This window comes from Ammospiza nelsoni, chromosome 2 (assembly GCF_027579445.1).
Source record: "Ammospiza nelsoni isolate bAmmNel1 chromosome 2, bAmmNel1.pri, whole genome shotgun sequence".
NCBI lineage: Eukaryota > Metazoa > Chordata > Aves > Passeriformes > Passerellidae > Ammospiza > Ammospiza nelsoni.
The window spans coordinates 105,515,700-105,537,565 of NC_080634.1; the positions used below are offsets into that span (position 1 = coordinate 105,515,700).

The 21,866-nt window shown below is 38.4% G+C and overlaps 1 protein-coding gene across 1 annotated transcript in view; it reads left to right on the forward strand.

Moving 5' to 3' along the window:
• Nucleotides 1-21,866, forward strand: part of PHEX (phosphate regulating endopeptidase X-linked) — a 98,694-nt gene that overhangs the window by 69,451 nt on the left and 7,377 nt on the right. Inside the window, exons 15-20 of the mRNA XM_059466715.1 lie at nucleotides 1,813-1,871; nucleotides 12,815-12,869; nucleotides 15,940-16,007; nucleotides 17,370-17,500; nucleotides 20,436-20,501; nucleotides 20,616-20,720. Coding sequence (XP_059322698.1) covers nucleotides 1,813-1,871; nucleotides 12,815-12,869; nucleotides 15,940-16,007; nucleotides 17,370-17,500; nucleotides 20,436-20,501; nucleotides 20,616-20,720 — 484 coding nt within the window. The remainder of the gene's footprint in view (nucleotides 1-1,812; nucleotides 1,872-12,814; nucleotides 12,870-15,939; nucleotides 16,008-17,369; nucleotides 17,501-20,435; nucleotides 20,502-20,615; nucleotides 20,721-21,866) is intronic.

Sequence of the window (21,866 nt, forward strand, 5' to 3'; positions counted from 1 at the left end):
TGCTCAAACTTACAGTAAAATATAAATTGAAGTCTTGACTCTTTCAGATGGATTTTCTCCTTGTCAAAAAAGGGACAGTCCTCCAGATTTACAGCTAAGCCTGGAGTACCAGTCCCAAGGCATAAATGGCAGTTTTGCATCCTTCAAAACAGTTCAGCTGATTACTGCTGTGAACAAACAAGAAATTCAAATGTAGTTAATTAAGCCCCTAATTTTTTTTTCTTGATCCCCTCACCATATATATTCTTCCTTCAATTTTCCATTATCTCACTACATTACCTCTAACATTTAATCTCCTTATTATGAAGAAAGCAGAAAATAGACCAGAAAACAGCCTCCCCCTGCTCCACCCCTTCAAAATCTCCTAATAAACAAGACAGGGAAAGTTATCTCTGACAATTAGAGCCTGTAATGTAATGGATAGTTAAAGTATGTACATGACATCACTCTTTTTGCCTTCATTTATTAGTTCTTCTATTTGATGTACTGCAAAATACGCTGCTTAGCTTGGAGAATAAACAAGCAGTTAAATTTATTGATAAAAGACAAAATGCTGCCATTTTTGAACTCTCCCCTTTGTTACATGGTTTAAATGAGGACATCAGTTGTCAGAAAAACAAGATCTGCAGATGATTCTTTTATTAATGGGGCTATTTAAAAGCATGAATTGTGTATACGTTGTCATTGATATCACACATTTTTCATATTCTGATAGATCTTCCTTTGGAAAGATCTTACTCATTGTTTTGCAGCTCCTTTCTCTTCTCTTTAAAAGAAATTTTCCAAAGCAATCACATTACATTCACATGGCTTTATAAAACTTTTGAGTAATATTTTGCTAATTACATCAGGATGTTCCTGTTTGAACGTTTACTGGAGTTGCTTCTCAGTTGTTATGAACTAACCACTAATTATCATAATCTTTATTTCTTTAACTGAATTTCTCCCTTATAAAACCACAAAGTGAAATTTTGGGCTCAGTGAACTCAGGGTTTCATCTGAGGGGATTTGGATCTAGCTGAAGTCAGTCAAGATTTTCCATTCATATGATTGAAGCCACCGTCAATATAGAAGAGCTTAGGCTAAGGAGATTCATTTGCTATTCATAGAATCAGAGAATATCCCGAGTGGGAAGGGACTCACAAGGATCATCAAAGTCCAACTCCTATTAAAATCTAGGGTTTCTTCCAGTTTATATGAGAAACCAAACTATGAGAAGAAATGCCTGGCAAGAAGTCTGTTTAGGATGGTTGTGTTCACTGCATAGGGTACAGAACATGAAGCTGTTTATTTTGAATTCACATTTGCAGAAATTATCTGTTTATGTTGCTGGCATAATCCTAATTTTTCAAGTAGTTGTTCAGCAAAGCCTCTAAAGCCACTTCACTTGTTTCAAAATGCTGTCCTCTGATTCCAACATGGAGTTCCTCCACACGTGTTTGAAACACCCAGGAGAGTTTTCACAGCTGCTGTCCGTGTTGCAGCCTCTTCTGGGTGAATTTTGTTTCATCAGCCTCACAAGCACAGTGGCCACTTAAAAATTAAACAGATCACATGATGGGAACACTAAGAATTGCTCCTGTTGGGCATTTATTGACTGTACTCAGAAAAAGTAATTAAACAATAGATTTCAATGGTCTAGAAAGTGCAGGTAGCATGTACTGAAATGGAGAAATATTTAAACTTTAAAGTATCTTAAGTCCTTAATGTTTTTACTTTCTTGTACTGAGTTTAATTTTAATCTTTGCTCCTTTGATTCATAAAGGTGAATGCCAATGTACTGAAAGGCAATTTCTCTTGTTCTTACTACAGATGGTTTACAAGCCCAACTACTGTAAATGCTTTTTATAGTGCATCTACCAACCAGATCCGTGAGTATCTTCCTTCTGAGCCTCCTTACAAAGTGCTTGTTTGGGAATGTATTTATCAAGCTTCAGATAACAGCTGTACCTGTTGTGTTGTTTATGACTGAAAATTAAAAGTTCAGACCTGGTAATTCAGCTGTGAGACTTAAGTATGTGTGTGTGTGTGTTTGTACTCTGTCCAATGTGAATAATAACTTAAATCACTTTTATTAAAGCCTAATGTCTCTATCTTCTGTAGCAAAAATGTATACACACATCTCCATAAACACACAGTAATAGCAGTTCTGTCCTTTAATATTGACAGAAATGTAACAATAAATGTGACTAGAGAAGACTGTGATATAGACCAGAAAACATAAGGAGGTGTATCCAGTGGATTTTTTCAATTAATTCAAGGACAAGGAATGGTATCTGTAGTTAACTGAAAATTCTTACCTGTATGTGCAGTACTACCTGTCTGATTCTAATTTTTTTTACTGGTTGGTTTTAGACAGCATATATTCTAGTGTGGAAACAAATAAGGTGAAAGAGTTGAGTTTTTCAATGATATGTAATGAGTTTGGATGTTCATTCCTGTTTGCTTTAATGGGGTTTGAATTGAAATTTTCTAACAGGCTTTAAAATTCTATAGCAGGCTTTAAAATTCTATACCAGTCTTTGTGCAACATTTTTACCTTTACCCTGGCAATTCTCTTTGCTTTTATTAGCTTTGCATGTTAAATCAGCCTTTTTTTCTGAGCTGTTAGGGTCTGGAAAGTGGCTGCCCCCACTTCTGTGGTCTCAGTCCCCAGAGTCAGGACATCAAAAATTGCTGAGTGATTCCCCTTTTTTCTCCTGAATCTCTTTTGGTCGCAGAGAGAAAGGCACAAAGTTAATGTATCACACTGAAGAAGGTACAGGCAATTTGAGTCTGCTGGTATTTGCTTCTACCAATTTCTGTAAACAGTTTTGCCTTCAAACCACTCACATAATTTTTTTTGTGTCTAAATGATCTCATTTGTAAAGCATGTATTATAATTAGGAAGTTCTTTTGATTAAAATTAGTGCTAGATTTAGATAGTTCTGCCTTAATTAGAGGGCTGCCATCATTAGGCAGTCACATTTTTGTTGATCATCTGAAGGAGCATTGGCTGAGGTGGTCACAGCTCTGAGGTATCCCTGAAGCATTACAGCTGCTCTTCCTCCAGCCACCACTGCTGCTAAGAAGGTTTTGTGTGAGTGGAGAGGAAGCCTGCTCAGAGAAAAACGAGAGCCATTTCTGTTATACCTTCTTTAATATTGGGTCCTTTCAAATTTGAGCAGTGCTCAGCTGTCCCAGCCTCTCTGCCATGGCACATTAGAGAAAACTGTGACGAGAGGCTGGAGCCACTGAACATTTCACACTTGCTGTGTCTGACAGAGTCAGGAGGCAAAAAAGAGGCAGTTGTCAAACATAACCCATCAGTCATGGGTGTAGAGTTGATTGTATTTTCTGTATCATAACTGCTGAACTTCTCATTCTGCTGGCAAATGTCCTGGAAGTTTGGACAGTGCCACTCCCTCTCAGTCCTTTTAGGACTGTTTCAAAGAGGAAAAGGGTTTAAGTGGCTCTTTCTGAACAAAATCGTCTCGTACCTGAGAGAGAGGTAAAAAATGTACTAATGCCCCAAAAATGATGTGCAACAGGAGGGAGGATTCAGAGAAAGGCACAGTACTGTGTGCCACTGCTGGCTGCTGTGTTTTTATGGGGCAAGAGGCCCTGGGTGATGTGGGAGGAACATTCTCTGGTAGAAGTTGCTGATAAACATTTGACACATCACTACTGATTTCCCATTGATGCTGGTGGGGAAGAACTGCTACCTTACTGCTTTGCAGCTGTGTTTTCAGTAGTAATCTGTATAAAGTTCTGGGGCTGCTCACATGCCACAAGAACTGTGGCATTTTAAAAGGCTTAGTTAAATAACAGAAAAAAAAGTTCCAGAAACCAGAATAATTTGAGAATAAGAATTAAGCTTCAACTCTAGCAAGTTAGATGTAAAATTGTGATACAGCAAGCCCAGAAATATTTCGTGGGCCAAATTTCTAGGAGCATAAGAAATAATACTAAAACCTATTTGTCAAATTCACTGAGAGAGGAGAGTCTCTAAGGCATAAAAATAAGATAATTCTTTGCATTGAAAGAGTTTGGGAAGTTCTATTTCTGGAACTTTACTTGTGAGAGGTTTGTCCTAGAAATAATTTAAAATTTAGTGTCAATAGAAGGGACTTTAGAAGAAATTCATACAAGGAACTATGACAAATATAAGGACTAGATAATATTCTCACAGGTATACAGTACAGAAAGAATAGGTGTGATAAGTATCAAATCCTATTTTTCAAAAGACAGTCAGAGGGATCTGCATAACAAGTTATTTTAGCCTTTATATGAAGGAATCTGGTAGTGACCACAACGTGATTGAATAGAGAATGAATAAGCATATGATATAACAGTGAAGAGTGAACCTGAGAATGTGAGATGTTTTTTGCTTTTTCTTTTAGAAAAAAATCATGCTTTCTTAATCTACTAGAGGTTTTTTTTAAATTCAGAAAGCAAGTAAGTACGCTTGATATGATCATATGCTTTTTTTCCATAGAGCACTGTTGATGAGGTTCTTTCCCAATACTAATAACTGAAGGTTGTCATTCATAAATTAATGAATGATTAAAATAAGAAAAGGAGGTAGGAACCAATTACTTGTTGGCAAATTGCTAACTTGTTGTGAGGGTCTGTGCTACTCACTGCATCAGCAGATGAACTGAAAAGAGGGTGCTGTGTTCTGTTCTGTGCAAAAGAACAGAGGGATTTAAACCCAGCCCAGGAGGACGGTTCCCTCTGCTGCTGGCTGCTGGAAGGTAGGAATGTGTGCTACCAGAAGAATTACCTCACAGGTAGTTGCCTGAAACTCTTTCCCTTCACATCTACAACTGATCACTCCTGTAAATGAGTGAATGGATCAGATATCCTCTTCACTATCTGCTTGAGTGCCCCTGCTCTTCAGTGAGAAAACTGGACTTTATTGTCTTCAAGACCCATCCATTTTTGTTCTTTATAAGTGAGTTTACTAAGAAGAATTTGAGAAATAAGAATTTTAAAATGTGTAATAGAATTTGATTATGGAAAGTAGTTTCTATGTGAACTGGAAAATCCCCACTTCCAAAATTTGATTCTGAAAATTAGGACCATTCGTTTGGAAATGGAAATGTACTCTGTGATGATATCAACAAAACTACAGCAACTCCAAACTTGATTAGTCACTGGAGGCTTCTTGAAAAAGTTTAGAGAAAAAGAAACTTCAGTTCCTTGACCCATTGATTCTGAAAAGGAGCAACCATCAGATGCCTGCACAAGGGAAGGGGAATGTGCATGTCCTGAGCACTTCTGAGCTTTAGGCAGCTGCTTTTGCCTTCTGTGTTCAGAGCACAGGGATGTCACTGACACTCCTGATGGAAGGATCACAAATTCTTCTTCCTCTGCAATCTGTATCACTGACATAAATATTGGAATATCCATGCATGTCCATGTGATTTTCATATACAGGCAGGCTGTTAGTGTTTTTAACTTGACTACTCAGTTGCTTGGAAAAAAGGTCTTATTTCACTAAAAGAGAAAATGAACAGAGAATAGAAACTGGGTGATTTAAAGAATTACTAGATTTGGGAGAATTTAGCAAATCTTGCATATCAGTAGATGTACCAAATTTTGCTGTCTTTTAGTGCAAACACTTTTGTGTTTGGTGTTGCTTTGTTTCATTTTTATTACTAAACTATTGATAGTTTGAATGACCAATGATTCTATTAATATTTCCAAAGGAGAAATAAGTAGCTGCATCAAGATGAGATGTGCCAAAAAGAGCAGAGTTTAAAAGTATGTTACATATAATTTACCTTAATATTATACAACTTTACTCCTGATGTTCTCTGTATGTGAGTTTTATTTATTTATTTCCTCTTTTTCCATAATTCAATGTGTCTTAGAAGAACCACTATGCATGTTTATAATGGTTGATAATTATTTTTTAATCCTAGTTTGGATAATTTTTCAATTTTCTGTGCATTTGCTCATCAATTTCCCCTTTAATTATGGGTACTTAACAAGGACAACAGGTATGTGTCATTGCCTTTAGAGTCTCAAAATGTATCTAAGTACACTTCATATCATCTAAGCAGCATGAATACTATCTTTTTAATTATCATAATTGGAACACCAAAAACAATTTCTAAAGGATTAGTTTATTTTAATGCACTCTAGAGCAATCAACAAATATGTGCTGAAAATAGACACAAGTGATGATCAAAAGGATCTAGCATACTTCTGTTCAAGAAAAGGTTTTATTTCATTACAGCACTAAAATATTAGCCTTTGAATATGTTAAGGATAAAAGGAACTATTCATCAGACATTTGGTGTGTTTTGGATTTTTTTTTAAGTGTAAATATGTATGCCTCTAGAATATATAAAAATAGTCACACTTGTGGGATGTGAACAGTAATGAAAGGGAGATTTACAGTGAACTGAGGCAAATATAAGCAATGCACTCATGAGGTGTAAGATTGAATAGATGTACTGGATAATTAATGTTGATATTATCTCTGTAAGTTTATATCCATGCTCCTTCTAAGTCATTTGTGCTGTTACTGCAGCTCTCTAGTGAAAGTCAAGAGGCCTCTTTAGAGAGAGGCCTCAATACATGTTACAGGAGGCAGATATGATCTACAACAGAATTTAAAAATTGCATTCAAATTAGCATCCACAGAGAAAACCACAGATGAGGGCTCATATTAGCCAGTAAGTCTCATCTTTGCAGGAAGCATCATGCAGATATTGACGCTGATGCTGGGAATTGCAAGGGAGAACTCTCATCTTGCCAGGAGCCAGGGAAGTGCTGGCAAGCAGCACCTGGTGCCATGGCCAGGGCAGGATGAGGGGAATGTGCATGGGGCATTTTCTCTTCCCTTAAGAACTGGACTATTTGGAAGGTTATTGATGAAGTAGTTTCAAGTGTGCCATTAGTTTCCTGGAGGTTAATGAACTTAAGAGATTTGGACTGAACACTTTCTGAGCCCTGTTATTAAGTAAGCTTTAAGTGTCTTAAGTGAGCCCTCATGTTCAATTTTCCTGAATTACTAAGGACCACTGTTCTCTTTAATTTAACCATGGTGCATGATCCTTACCTCCATTCTTTATTTTTTCTTCCTAAAATTCCTATCTATGAATGTATAAAATAGAAGAACTTGTTCTTTGTTCTTCTCCCCCTAGCCCCCATTCCCTCACCCTGGGGAATCCACTGAGGATTTTTCCTCATAAAATAAATATTTAAGTTTCTTGTAAAACAGATGTTTTCACATTTCTTATTCCCTTAGCAGACAGTATTCCTTGGCACCTCACAAACCACGTCATGTTTCTCCTCATGTTGCCCCACTGAGGTTGGTGAACACCAGGTTCTCTCTTTTTCATGAGTAGAAAAAAGCCTCTTGTCAGGTGAGGGAGAAACTGAGCCAAGAATTGAAGCAGAGGCTACAGAGTCCTCTGCTTTCAAAGACCATTACTTCCCTGTATCTCTTTAATGAATTTATTCACTGAGTTCTTAATAAAATTAAGCTTTGTGTTCATGCATTGCATGGAACAGTTACTCTGCTTTAAACAATTGATATTTTCTGTCACCTTTGTCCACAGGATAAAACCTGAAATAAGGTGTATGATTCAGGTCCCTGTAATGACAGACAATTTTCTCTCTGTCACCTACATATGGGTGCTCAGAGCTGTTTGGGTGTCTCAAAGTATCTGAAAGCAATGTGTTTTTTCTCTTGTGTTTTATCTGAGATAAAACTTGCAGAAGCCAATGAGACTGACAGCCAGACCCCAAACATCAAAACTATCACTGGGATGAGATTCAGTAGTCCCAACAGAAGTCTGTGGAACCATTTTAAACAAATGTATCCTGCCCTTTGGGCTGTTTTTAGACAACTAACCAACACCCCAGGTGTCTTCACATTTAATTCCTTATGTGAATTCAATATTCTTTGATTACTGATCAGAAGTTAGTCTTCTGCTCATATCTTATCCCTTTAAAACTCTACATCTGAACTCATTCAGTGAATTAATGTGACTTGAAAAAGAACAAGTTAAAGCTTTTGAACACGTGCACACCAATTGGCAGAGTGCCCTGTATATCACACAGCTGTCTCCCATATCTGTTACTTATCTATAGGATTCACTAGCCTGTCAGAAGTTGCTTAAAACAAACCAACCTCATTATTGGAAGTTGTAAAATGCACCAACCTCATTATTGGAAGTTGTAAATGCACTAACTTGGAATAAGATTTTTCCTTGCTCAGTTAAAAACAGCATGCTGTAAAACTGATTAATGTAAGTGAACTATACAATTTGAATTCATATTTAGACTTGAACTCTAAATCTCCTCAGGATTTGGTGAGTCTTTTCATGTGTTTTTGGTTTGGTTTATCTATTATTGCTCTGCATTTTTCAGGAAATTATCAGATCAAATGTAGTTATTTGTGTCTTCTTGGTAAACTAGTAATATTATACTGAGGTAAGGGTATTCATCTGCAAAGTGTGTATAATAACACCAGAAGGTTTTAGCTAGGATTTATTAATGGCAGTAAAGCCCCTGCAAAATTGAAGAAAAAGAAACACCTTCAAATTTTAAATACATTCTGAGAAGCTTTACAGCACCTTGCTGGAGGAAGATGCTGAAAATGACATCACAGATGAAATGAAGATAGAAACCTTTAATTACATTAAAAGTAGTCCTGTGCAGGCAAAGTTCTGTCAAAGCTTCAAGATCAGTGTAAATTCAGAGTGAAATATTTGAAGTCAGCCAGGTGTTGGCTCCACTGCTTGAGGTGCCCCTGCATTCCAGAGCAGTAAGGTGACTGAGGGGAAAGTTGAACTGTTGCTGTGCAAGACACAGGGGTTTGGGAAGCCAAAAGCCTCCCTGGAGATGAATCTGGCAAGGGATGTGAAGAAACCTTTCTGCAGGTGTAGCTGCAGCAGCAAATGGAGGGAAAATGTGGTGGTGAATGAGGGCAGGGGACCTGGTAACAGGAGATTTACCCTTCAGGGAGGAGGAGTAGGTTTGGGAGTGTTTGAACAAACTGGGCAAGCACAAGCCCATGGGCTCTGACAGGGTGCACCTACAAGCTCACAGCATCATTATGAGGCCACTCTTGGTAATCTTTGAAAGGTTATGGTGACTTGGGGAGGTTCCTGAGGACTGGAAGAAAGCCAATGTCACTCATCTTCAAGAAGGAAGATCCAGGGAATTACAAGCTGGCCAGGCTCACAATGATCCCTGTGTACATGATAAAGTAAATCCTGGAAACAGTTTCTCTGACCAGCTTTCTACATTGAGATTACTAGCTCAGTGGAGGAGGAGAGAGATGTGAAAATGATTTATTGTTTAGAAAGAACTTCAGCACTGCCTTCCTTAACATGGTCAAATACCAACTGCTGAAGAATCAGCCACTTGAGAGGATGGTCAGGTGCACTGAAAGCTCCTTGAACTGCTGAGCTTGAAGGGCTGTGATCAGAGCAGCTGGTTTCTAACGTGGTGGGATCAGCGGCACAAAGTCCATCTTGAGGATGATGCAGCCTGGCTGTCCCACCTTGCCACCAGTAAGATGCATGGATGTAGGGTACCAGTGCTGTTCTGTCACAGCCTGAGCTCAGCTGTCCACAGAGCAGTGCTCTTGTGACATGTGACACCAGTGCCCACCTCAGAATGGTGCTGCAGCCCAGTGGCATTGCTCCAAATTTAGGCAGGTTTTAAGAAAGTAGTCAAAGCACATTCTGCAAGTCCAGAGCTTGATGGCAGATTGGGTTTGTGTGGGGTCTGTAATAAGATAACACAGTTTTCTTCCTGTGTGCTGCTGGTGAGTAATGGCCTTGGTGTAGACTCTGGGCCTGCATTTGTAATCCAGTGTATAAAGAGGGAGACTGTCAGCCTGTATCTCTCTTCTGGGGCTGTGTAGAGGGAGAAAGCTTTAAAAGATGCACAACACAGGCTAAATTTGTGGTCAAGTGTTAGCTCAAAATGCATTCCCACTGCCTGTATCTATTCCTTAAGATGTGAAATTCCCTGAAGTCTGTCTTACTCCTTCAGATCTGTCCTTTGCCTGCTTGAAATCCAGTGGCATAGAAGTAATCCCATTAGAATTTATTGCACCTGGAGCCTACCATGAGCTCTCTGAGTTTTTTCATTAATTCCTTTAGGTGCAATATGCCAAGCAAAAAAAGAAACAGGCTTCACGGGGGAATTACCTAAATCAAGGGATTCAAATCAGCACAAAATAAGAAACTGTCTGGTGATCAATCTCATGTTACAATTTCAAGGACATTCTAGGTATAAGACATTGCTATCCTTGATCCTCCCAAGGATGATGTAGTTGTTGCTTGCCTGAAGGAGATGCTGCATAAAAAGTGTTGTCAGCTCTCAGTGTGTTCCTTCTAATGTTGCAATAGTGGACAAGCACCCTCAGTGCTGCTGACCTCTGGAGCATGGGACCCACTTGCTTTTCTAGCTCACCAAGAATCACTTTCAAACCTAGATTTTTCTTTATTACCAACAAACAAACAAAACCAACAAAACCACAAAAACATGCACCCTTTAAACAAAACAGAACAATTCCTACTGGTGATAATGTATTCCAGTTTCCTGAAATGTGTAGTACAATCTACTGGCCTCTCACTCTGCTTTGGCCTGAAAATACTTCCTGAGCTTCCTTTAGTGCAAAATATAGAGGTGTTTTCACACATGTCCAGAAGCAGAAACCACTCCTTCAACCAGCACTTTGCTCAGTGATGTCTAACCTAAAATGGATCCTGACTGAGTAAAATAATTACCAACCTGTTGTACAGAGCAGCACTGGAGCTTCCTACCATTTGTGCACATTGACTTGTTCAGTGAAAGTATCTCATGGCTTAACTCACAGCTGACTGTGTTTCAACAGTGCTCTTTGAAGACACATTTAGTGCAGCTGGATAAGCCTGAGTGAAATTTGCACCTAATTTGCTGTAAATAATGCATATTACCTCTACTGCAGACAAGTGCAAACTCACTTCAAGTTTATACCTGGAAAAATTGATTGCAGCTCCTTAAAAGATCTGGATAGCCTCTTGGTGCAGTGACAGGCTCCCAGGACTGTGTGATCATTAAATATGATTTGTGGGTGACTGTGCTGCCTTGGCTCACACTGCCTTCAGTGTGGGCTCATTTGTTCATTTTGGCCACAGTTCCTCTCCTCTGCTGTTGTGGGGATAGGATCATTTAGAGTTAGCAGAACCTAAGCTTTCCAAAACCTTTTCTGAATTTCAGAGTTTGGAGGGAACCAGTTCAAACTAGATTTTCAGCTCTGAACACAGCTCTTAAAGCCTAACAAGCAATTTTCATCAGGTTGTATGTGTGTACCATTGCTGCTTAAAATGTTCAAAACATGCACGATAAGTAATCCTCTCAGTGCACTGGGAGGCAAGGACAGTTAGATCAGTAAAACTTTGTCCTTGACATTGGTAAAATTGTGGTTTTCAGTGCTGGAAAAGAAAATTATATGCTTGAAACAATAAAGCAACATCTGGAGAAGTAAGAAAAAAAACCCCAGGCAACATTTAGAAAATTTTGTAGCCCACACTTTTTATAAGCTAATTGCAGATAGGGAATGATGGCAGCCATGGAGGAGCAGCAGAAAAAAGCAGTGGGCAGGCCAGGAGGACATGCCTTGTGCCACATCACTTGGCATGAATTACACTCAGCATCCTGGGTTTGTTTTGGGGATTTTTTTCATTTGAAAGTAAGTTTTTAAAGACCTTCTAAGGAAAAGACAAAGATCTTGCCTGACAACTTATCTCAGATATAAAGAAATCCATAACCAAACTATCAACAAAAAACTGAATAGGGTTAGAATCAAATGAATATGGTTTCTGTATTGTTCTGGGTGTTCAGGTGATTTCTTGAAGAGGGACCCATAGGGAAATGAAGAATTCCTGGGAAAACAAGTGAATCACTTGAGGAAATGTTATTCCTTAACAAGGTGATGACCATGTGGGTAAACCCTCTAAGCAGGTTCTCTATAGATGAGAGTTTGTGACCCAAGACAGTAAATTCCACATTTGGGCCTGGAAGGATGGCACCTTTCACCATCACATAAGAATTTTGACCATGGGTGTATGTTTTATTTAGCAATTATTTGGGCTGTTAAACTTTTACCATGTGCAGTTCCACTGTCTTTAGTATCCTGGCACTAAAACATCCCCCTGGAATTAAAAATAAATCTGTGACTTTGAATTTGAGGAACAATTTTGTTTCCTATGTGAAATATCAGTAGCTCACAACTCATCAGAGTGTCTCCATTGCTCTTTTTTTGGCAGCTGGTTAGTTGCCAGAACCAGAAGCAGCCAGGTAATATCTATCACTAGACTGACCCTACAGCCTTAATAATCTACAGATTTCCCTTACAAAAGTGCCCAAGTATGTTCATATACCTCTGTTTTTCATAGACTAAATAGAATCAGGCTTACATTTTATCACATTTCTTGCTTCACTGAAGCCTCACTAAGGTAACAGTATTTTAATTCTTACTGCACTTTATCTATGTATTGTCTATTGATCAGTCAGCACATCTGAGGATAATCCAGGACCCTTCAGAGGAAGACTGAGGTGTGTTTTTCACAGGAACACATGCATTTACTCAGACCTGCTTGTGGCAGGATCTCTGCTGCCTCTCTGAGATCCTCTCTTGCATTCTACCACCCAGGGGAAAGCTCCCCTTGAAAAACCTTCTGAAGCCAAACAAATGAGGTCATAAAATCTAAATCCTTGGGCATTGTGACAGCTATTCAGCTGGATTCAATTGACCTCACCAGATTTTTCTTTTCTTTTTTTTTTTTTTTTTTTTTTTTCCTTTTTGTCATTGCAGGATTCCCAGCAGGAGAACTTCAAAAGCCTTTCTTTTGGGGAACAGAGTATCCTAGGTAAGTAGTGCACAAGGGAACCTCATCTACCTAGAACTGAGGAATAACAGCGAAAGGTATTGCAAACACAAAGAGACAAAGAAGAGGGTGAGGAGAAAAAGGCTGTGGTGCTGAAGACAACTGAAAGGCAGCCCCTAGGAAACCTGTGTTGTCCTGCTGTTGGGCAAACTTGGTCCTTGGGGTGTTGGGTGTTCTCTCCTGCTGGATCCTGCTATTGCCTCTGGAAGGGCTGATTTTGAGAAGTGCTGCTTTGTGTGATATTTTCTTACCTTTGGGAGCTGTATGTGTTGCTGTTGTCTTAAACTGATGACTGATTTCTCACAGGAATTGCTAATTAAGTGCACCCAAGTGCAAGTGTTTCAATGCTACAGCATGCAGATGCAGCAGTGTGCACATGGCAGGTATTAAAAGGAATTGTAAATCAGATAACTAACACTTCCTGAACAGAAGTGAATACCCTGAGAAGCCAATTATTATCAGTGTATTGTTCACTTTCTGATAATATCTAAGATTAGCAGTGAGCCCTTGCCTGTTGAGGTGCATGAGAATATCTTCATGTGCATAAGGGATTGCCTGAGCAGGCCCATGTGCCAGTGAGCCTGAGGAAGGGTAATTATAGGTCACATACATTAAATTTTGAAAAATCACTGCTTTTGTGCAGTTCAATAGCTTTCTATTTTAGGGTAGGATAAGACCATGAAAAATTTCTGGTGGCAGTTTCTGAAAGTTATTTTGCAGTTATATAAAGCCAGTTTCTGGTGAAACATATCCTTAATAAATCATTGTTTAAAAAAATCAAACTTTTCGAACATTTTGTGTTTGCCATCATCTACTCTGGATTGTGTCCTTGTAAACAGGAAATTTGGCAATATATGCAGAAAGACACATTCAATTTATGGACTAATTAATTTGTATTCAAAGAGAATTCTTGTGGGCCAGGTGACTTTGTAAGTGGTAATTGGGGATAGAAGAAAGTCCTTTCTTGTTAAGGTGAACTTATTTTCTGTTGTAGTTATTGCAGACCGGCTTTGCTTTCTGATTTCTCTGTATTCTGACCTTCTGCCATAGTGATAAAACTGTGGTTCTTTCAAAGTATTGTATTTTGCTCATTTCTCTTCCTTAAAGGTTACCTTAGCTTAAATTGGTTTTGCTTGAGTACGTATCAAAATGTAATTTAGTAAACAAATGTAGCTGGTTTATATCAGACAACAGATTGCTTTTGTCCTTGAAAATATTCTGGATGTTTTCTGTCTGCTTAGAAGAAACAGTACATGGCAGTGGAGCAGATAAACTACCAAAAAGTCACCAGTGCCTGCTGAAAAACTAATTTAGCAAATATTTAACGTTTATTGGCATTTTAGTGTCAAGTTCCAGCACAACCACCAAAACCCAGTTACATCTATTTGCAGAAAGCAAAACTTGGTTATCACTTTTACATCTCAGTGCATTAAATAACATAACACTCAAATGCCACCATGCACAATTGTGAGTCTCCAGTGCCATATATATTGAAATACAGACTTCAAACTACCTGAAGCTTCCTTTCAGTTCTGAGCCTCCCCAGTCCTAGAAGGGTCCCCTTTAATTTGGTGTCTGCTGGGCTGCACCTTACCCTTCCATCTCTGCCCTACTGTGCCCAAAAATGAAAAGCATGAACAGAAATGGCAAAATTCCTGGAAGAAATGTTGTTGAGCTGGACAAAATGCTGCATTGGTGTTCACAGATTCAAAGGCCAAAATTCACTGCAACCTTAACCCCATCTTTTGGAGCCAAGGAAAGCTCCAAGGAGCCAGACTGGCAGAACACCAGCCTGTTCTTTGTCCCTACCCCTCATGGTGACAAAGAACCTTAGAGGAAAAATAAGATGTATTTAGTAATAGGGCTTGTTTCTTCTAGATCTCTTTACATGTTTTGTGCCATTATTTTTATACTTCTCCAGCTGCAAAAGATCCTGTATAACCCCTTTAGTTCAGATATGGAAAACAAGTCTTACATCATGCATTTATTAGGGGTAATTATCACTGTGTGCTACACAAGATTACAAACTTGTCACACAAAAGGATGATATTTCCATTGCTTAAACATATAATTTTAACCTGCATGTTTTGGAGATGGTTTGTAACAGTACTTGGGCTAAAAAGCAGTAGGGGAGATTTTAACACATGCAAAGTACCATTCAGGAAAGAAAAAAACAAAGTGAAGGATTTTCATGGGAGCAGAGGGAATTAAACGATGTAATAGTTTTTGGGCATGACTGAGATGAGCAATTAGTTCACTATGGATCATTAGGTCCAATAATGTTATTTCAATACCCTCTGCCTTTCTTCTATTTCAATAAAATGTCTTAGAAATACTATAAGCTACTTTGAAGTATAGCATCTCAATAACTGAAATAATTAAAATCACAAAAAGTGGCTCCACAAATGAAAGATACATTGAGTAAATCACCTACCCCATGATACCCACTGCTTTTGGTGTAATAAAGCCCTAAGCTTTTCCCTCTTTCATCCCTATTTCTCCTAAAAGCATGCTTATTGGGATATAATAAAGAAGATATAATTAATTGTCACTCAGAAATACAAAGTATTTCTTTTTACTCTGTTTCCCAGGTGCCTTAGATCTGACTGTGTATCACATCCTCTTCCAGGGCAGGTGCAAGGGAATTATATGACCTTTCTTTTTAGAACTGAATGGAGATCTGTTAATGCTTTACAAAAGATAGTTTTTGTTTCAGAGTAGGTACAGCTGTAACTTTGTCCTGTTCCCAGTCAGAACAATCAGAATTCAGTCAGCTGAAGGAGAGTGGAGCCCATATGATGCTGATAAGGGATTTGGTTGGAAGAGTGAACCATCACAACGCTTTCAAAGTTTTAGATTAAATATTACTTTTAAACAAGAGTTTAACATTAAGACTTTCAACATCTTTAAGTCAAAATTGTGTAGGTCTGAATTTTAGACACATATCCTGTGCCTTCTTTTTAAATCAATAATGATCTTTCCTGATGTCTTTTGTCCTTTAATGTTCATGACTGTGAACACTTTCTGAGGAAACTGCTTCTTTGTGTTCCAGGTCATTAAGTTATGGTGCCATAGGAGTGATTGTTGGCCATGAGTTTACTCATGGATTTGATAGCAATGGTGAGTATTTGACTGCACTTTGATAACTTTTTTATTTACAGAGTTGACAGATTAGAAAGCTGACTTGTACATGCTGTAGCATTTTTATTGTTTTGGTTTTTTTAATGGTGCAGAGTTGTGTGAAAAAATGATAAAATTGTATTTATTGGATTTATTTACATGGAATCTTGCTTTTCTGAATTGGATTTTATTTGGTAAAAGAAATGCCACAAGTTTGATTCTTTATATTTGTCTTAAATGAAAACTAAAGCAGCAACAGATTCTGAAAGTCCTAACAGGGGGAGGGGAGAGTGGGAAGGACAAAGGGATAATTTCTGATTGATAAAAATTACTAAGGAAACCTTTCATTTCAGGTTTGACATTTTAAAAAAGATAATTGCAAAAGTTTTAAAATACAATACTGGAACAAAAGTAGAACAGAAATGGTGTGCAAAATATTAAAATTAAATTTAAAAAAAAGAGAGATGGAAAAAAAATAGTCATAAAATGTCAATGCAATTGTCCTGGCAAACTGGATGGAGTGGGGCATTGACACTACCTAGGTTTCGCTGTCTCAGCAAAGTGCTTTTAAAAATTGGGCTCCTGAGAGAAAGTTAGGGGAGAGGAGGGAGATGCAGGCAGAAAGAAACTCAAATCTCCTCCTCTAGGAAGTAATTTTGAGTTTGCTTATGATGTGCAATATAGAATACCTTAAAAAAAAAAAACCAACAACAAACCCAAAAACCCCCACATATCCTGTTTGCACTGCTCTACAACACTTTGTGTCAGCAAGCACTCCAAAATGGAGGCATTTTTCTTCATAAACTCCCACTTTGTGTAGGTGAGCACCTAATCTGCACCTTGTTTCCTGCCAGTTAGAAAGGAACCTAAAGTTTGATTTCCTCCTTGCCAGGGTCTTACCTTCCAAATACAGAAATAAATACATCTCTAGGGAATTTTTCACCTTGTGGAAATTTTAGAAGTTTTCATGGAATGGATTTGTTTCCTGCTCAGGTGAAGAATTAATAATAAATTAGTTATCATCACATTGTCAGAATGAAAGACATATGGTATGAGATGAAAAATGCAATTATACTTGCAAAAAAGCTAAGTGCCTCTTACACTATGTAATTATAAAATGTACTGTAGAATTCATTAGTTATTACTATATTTTTCTGCAAATGGAAATTACGACAATAAATAGAATGCCAGCTTTTCACTGCTGATTTGAGTGGGGCCAAGATTTTGCTCACTGATCCTGTCCATTCTGTACACACACTCACATGAGAACATTCACCTCTCATTTCTGTCAAGGTGATAGATTCCTAAACTTTAAAAGCTTTTTCCTGCAAAAACATTTGTTTTCTTTCTTTCCTTTTTGAGGTCGGAAATATGACAAAAATGGAAATTTAGACCCTTGGTGGACGACTGACTCTGAAGAAAAATTTAAAGAGAAAACAAAATGCATGATTAATCAATACAACAATTACTACTGGAAACAAGCTGGCTTACATGTATGTAAATCACCAGTGACTGAAAACAGTGTACATAAGGAGTTTGGGTCATTGTGCTTTTTTTCTTTTTGTTTTTTGAAGTTCTCTTTTTATAAATCCCAACACATTAGAATATTAAACTACCAACTTCATTTCTCACAACAAATGATTTTTTGAGGTGAATAATTCTGTTAAAAATTGTCTGTCACGTTTGATTAGTCCAGTCAAATACCACTACCCACACCCTGGTGACAGGGTTAAACCATTTCTCTCCATCACATCATTTTGGAATCAGAGGAAGAGGATGAAGTCACTCAGCAGGGCTGGTCTAATTATTGTCAGCATGTTAAATGTCTTCTGAAGATGAAGTCTGTAATGAAAACTGAGCAGTCACTCTTTTAGAAAGAATATAATAGCATGTTTTATAGATTCCTCTAACAATTCTGCCTGTTATTTATTGCAGCTATAAAATGGATGCATGAGCCCTACTTTATTTCACATTCAACTCTTGCTATTTCTTCCATGTGTGCACAGAGACTCCATTTGTATGTTTAATCAAGGGAATATGACAGCAGTAGCTCCTAGAAAAGGATTGAGAAAGTGCAAGGGAATTGTTTCTGTTTTGTTGTCTATCAAAGGAATGGGCTTCCCTGAAGATGTGTGCATTCATATATGTGTCCAAAATGAGGATAAGCAGGATATGTCCCAGACCTTCAGAAATAAATAGCTGAAATTCCAGTGATGTTGTCTGGGACGTGATTTTAATCTTAGTTTTCAGGATAAAACAAATACTCCAGTCCCCACTCAACTCTATCACCTCTACCTATATTTTACAGATACTAGTACATCTTTGCCTTTTAACAATAGTGAGGACCCATTAAATTCTTATCAACAATTCTAGAACTTTTCCGAGGCTTGTTTGTGCTGATCTCAGAGATAACAAAGCCATATTGTGGTCCAGTCTGAAGTCCAGCAACTCAGACTTGAAATAATTCATAGCAATCTAATTTGCAAATAAAAATTCTCAGGCTCATTCCTGAATATTTGTAGGGTAAAAACTGTCATTACAAAAATGCTACTCAAAAAAGATCCTTAAAACCTTCCCCAAAGATGTGGCTGACCTCTTCTCCTGCTCTGCCATTGGCTTGGCCATCCCCTTTAACTTTTGCACTGTCTCTTGAGATGAGGTAGGTCTGAATTTGCTCCCTGTGTAGAAACTGCCTTTGAAGTCCATGGGCTTACTAGAGAGACCACAGTTACCCACAGCCTTGTCATCCCATTCCTTCTTTATCCACAGGATAACCAAAAGCACTTTTTAGATGATAGAAGATTTTTCCAATTTTCTGACATATTTTATAGCTTTTGTAGGAAGAGCTATGCCAGCAAAGACCTTTTATTATTATAATTTTGGCCTGTCATTTGCATCAGTACTCTGCAGGCTTTTTACCCTTGTATCAATATTTTTAATGGATTAAGAAACCTATTTATTCTTCTTCCTTCTCATCTGGTATGCAATAAAATGTGTCCAGAAAAGAAACCTAATGAAAGAAAAAGTGATATAGAAATAGCTTCAGAGCGCAATAATCACATAAAGTCATCTCATCAAATAAAGGGCTTATCATGGTCCATGATCCCTGCCACAACCTCCCTGTGCAGAGTAGTCTCAAATACTTGATCCCCAGCTGCCTGAGATCAGCAGAAAGAATTCTTCCGCTTTTTAGCTGGCCTGTGGCCCTGTTAGGTTACTCTGATCTTGTGCTCCAAGTCAGTCTCCTCACAAGCCCAGTGCCAGTGAAATGTGTGAGCAGGAAGGCCAGAGGAAAAGGCAGCTGTGTGCTGTCTGTCCCTGGTGTCCCAGCACCTTTTCTCCTAAAAGCTTCTCTCCCACCCCATCTCCACCCTCCCGAGAGCAGGGGAGAGCTGACAGGAAAGGGCTGCACTTTCCTCTGTGGCTCCCATTTTTCCTGTATGTTGTACCCAAGGCATCCAAGTGTTCCAGTCCAATCTGAGTGCTCATCTGTGCTGAGTGTGGGGCTGTGCACAAGTTCCTGGCCATTCCCTTGAGTTTTCCCCTCATTTTCCATCCTGAATTGAGTCCTGATGCCAACCCCACTGCACTGATCCCTGTGGCAGGGGAGGGCTGATGGCTGCAGCCAGCATTGACCTTCAGAGCCCTGCTCAAAACTGTGCTCAATTATCTTGTTTATTTGAGACACAGGAGAGAGTAAAACTGCTTAATTACAAATACAGTTGGTAACACAAGGACCTTAGTAGGCTGGGTGAGTAGAGATAATGCCACTTCAGCAGAAATTAGGATTTCTTTGTAATGATATTGAACTTGGTAATGCCAGGAGACCAGTTTCCTCACAAAGTTTATATTGTGCAGTTTCCCACAACACATTCTTGTTGCTATTGCTCCTGCTCTTGGAATCAATACCCAGGACAAGCAATAAGAATCTCCTTTGCAGATATTTTTAGAGCACTGAATATACTACCAATTTTGATTCTGACAGCTATTTTTAATTAAGCTTATTTATGTTATGACTTAGGAGTTATTTTTGCATCCCAGTAGCATATTAAGAGTTTTGTAGAGAAATAAATATAGCCTTTTAGATAAAAGTTTAAGAGGCTACTGGATGTCACATGTCACCAGATATAAACAGTCCTTAGGGGCAAATTACTGACACTGAGCTCAAAGATCAGGAACTGGACTCTTAAGTGCATTCTATCTACTACATTTTGTGCTACAGAGATCCATGACCAGAGCCAGGATAACTCATCACAGAAAACAGTTTACTGGCAGTTTTCACATGGAAACCCAGTTTTCCTAACCAAAGTTTGTTCAAATTGACTGAGTTGTTCTTGCCTTGTTTTACTTTTCCCCCTCTTTTTGAAGTTGATCAAGTAGGAAGTTCAGAAATGGGTCAAATCATTGATGTTCTTTCATTCTGCCAAGGTGAAAGGGAAGAGAACTTTGGCAGAGAACATTGCAGATAATGGAGGTCTGCGAGAAGCTTTCAGGGTAAGTAGATGGAAAATATCTGAAACATCATGTTACTTAAAAATAATAATAAAAAAAAAAACCTGTGGTTATCGTCATGCTGCTGAAAGGCACTTAGTATCTCTTTCTTATCAGGCATACAGGAAATGGATTACAGAAAAGAGGGGAGGAGAAGAAGAGCCTTTACTGCCAGGCCTTGAGTTCACACACAACCAGCTTTTCTTTCTGAGTTATGCCCATGTGAGTAGAACAAATGTGTCCCAAACCCCATCTATTAACTTGAACAATGTGCAGTGCAGAGATGAGCTTGGTTGTTTTCAGCAATCTGCACCACCCAAACACAGATTTTGAGAGTATAAGGAGAGACTTCTCCCACAATTATTATTTCTTTCTCTTTCCCTCTTTGTCCTCAACTACCCATGGTGCCAGAACTACTGAAATGATTCTTGGTTTTGCAGTGTTGTCACAGCAACTTTCTTTCTTTTTTCTACTTCTCTGCACTAAAAGGGTCTTCCTGCATGTGTTGACTCCTCAGCCTTCTTCAATTTTAACTCACACCATTTGTTACTGTGTACATTGTTCAAGGGAACTGAGCAGCAGTGAAGAAAGTCTTAGTTTATTTTTTCCCATCTGTACACTAAATATGCTGTGACAAAACTTTGATAAGGCTGTGAGATTTTTAGAAAAAAAACACAGAGTGAGGGAGGATCAGAAATTATTTATTTGGGTAAACAAATTGGGGCAAACTCCCTACATGAGAAGTAAAAGGCTATAAAACTTTGTCTCCAGTAGAAGGAATGAATCATCCCAAACTGAAAAAACAGGACCCAACGCAACCAGTCCTGGCTAAAAATAATTTCTCTGCTGAGAGTCAGTGTAGCAGTCTGTGGGCCTGTGGCTGTTTCAGTTTGACCATATTGGACAAAGAAAATATTTAATTTTCATTGTTTATGCTGAATAAACTTTCACCTTATGTCAGTTTTTCTCCAAGAAAATTTTCACACTGTAGGGAACATCTGGGGCTCTTACAGGACCACTGCAGAAATCATATTTCCAATGGTCCCTCACAGGGAGGGCACACTCACAGTGAGAGCAGTGTGTGCAAGGTGCCCTCGAGCTCAGTCTATTTTCACAAAGCTCAAGAGACTCAACGGACTTTTATAAAATGTCTGGACTGTGTTCAGCCAGAAAAAATTGCACTGAAGTCCACTGAAATCCTATGGGCAATCTGGCTTAAAGGATTTTGTTGATAGGAACATTTAATGTAGAGGCTTAGGTAAGGTAGGGGCAGTTTAAAGGAGATTTCTCATGCAATGGATGCAGCATAAGAGTAGTTATTCAGTTGTGCAAATATTCTATCTACCCTCTTTTTTGGTCAGTTATGAT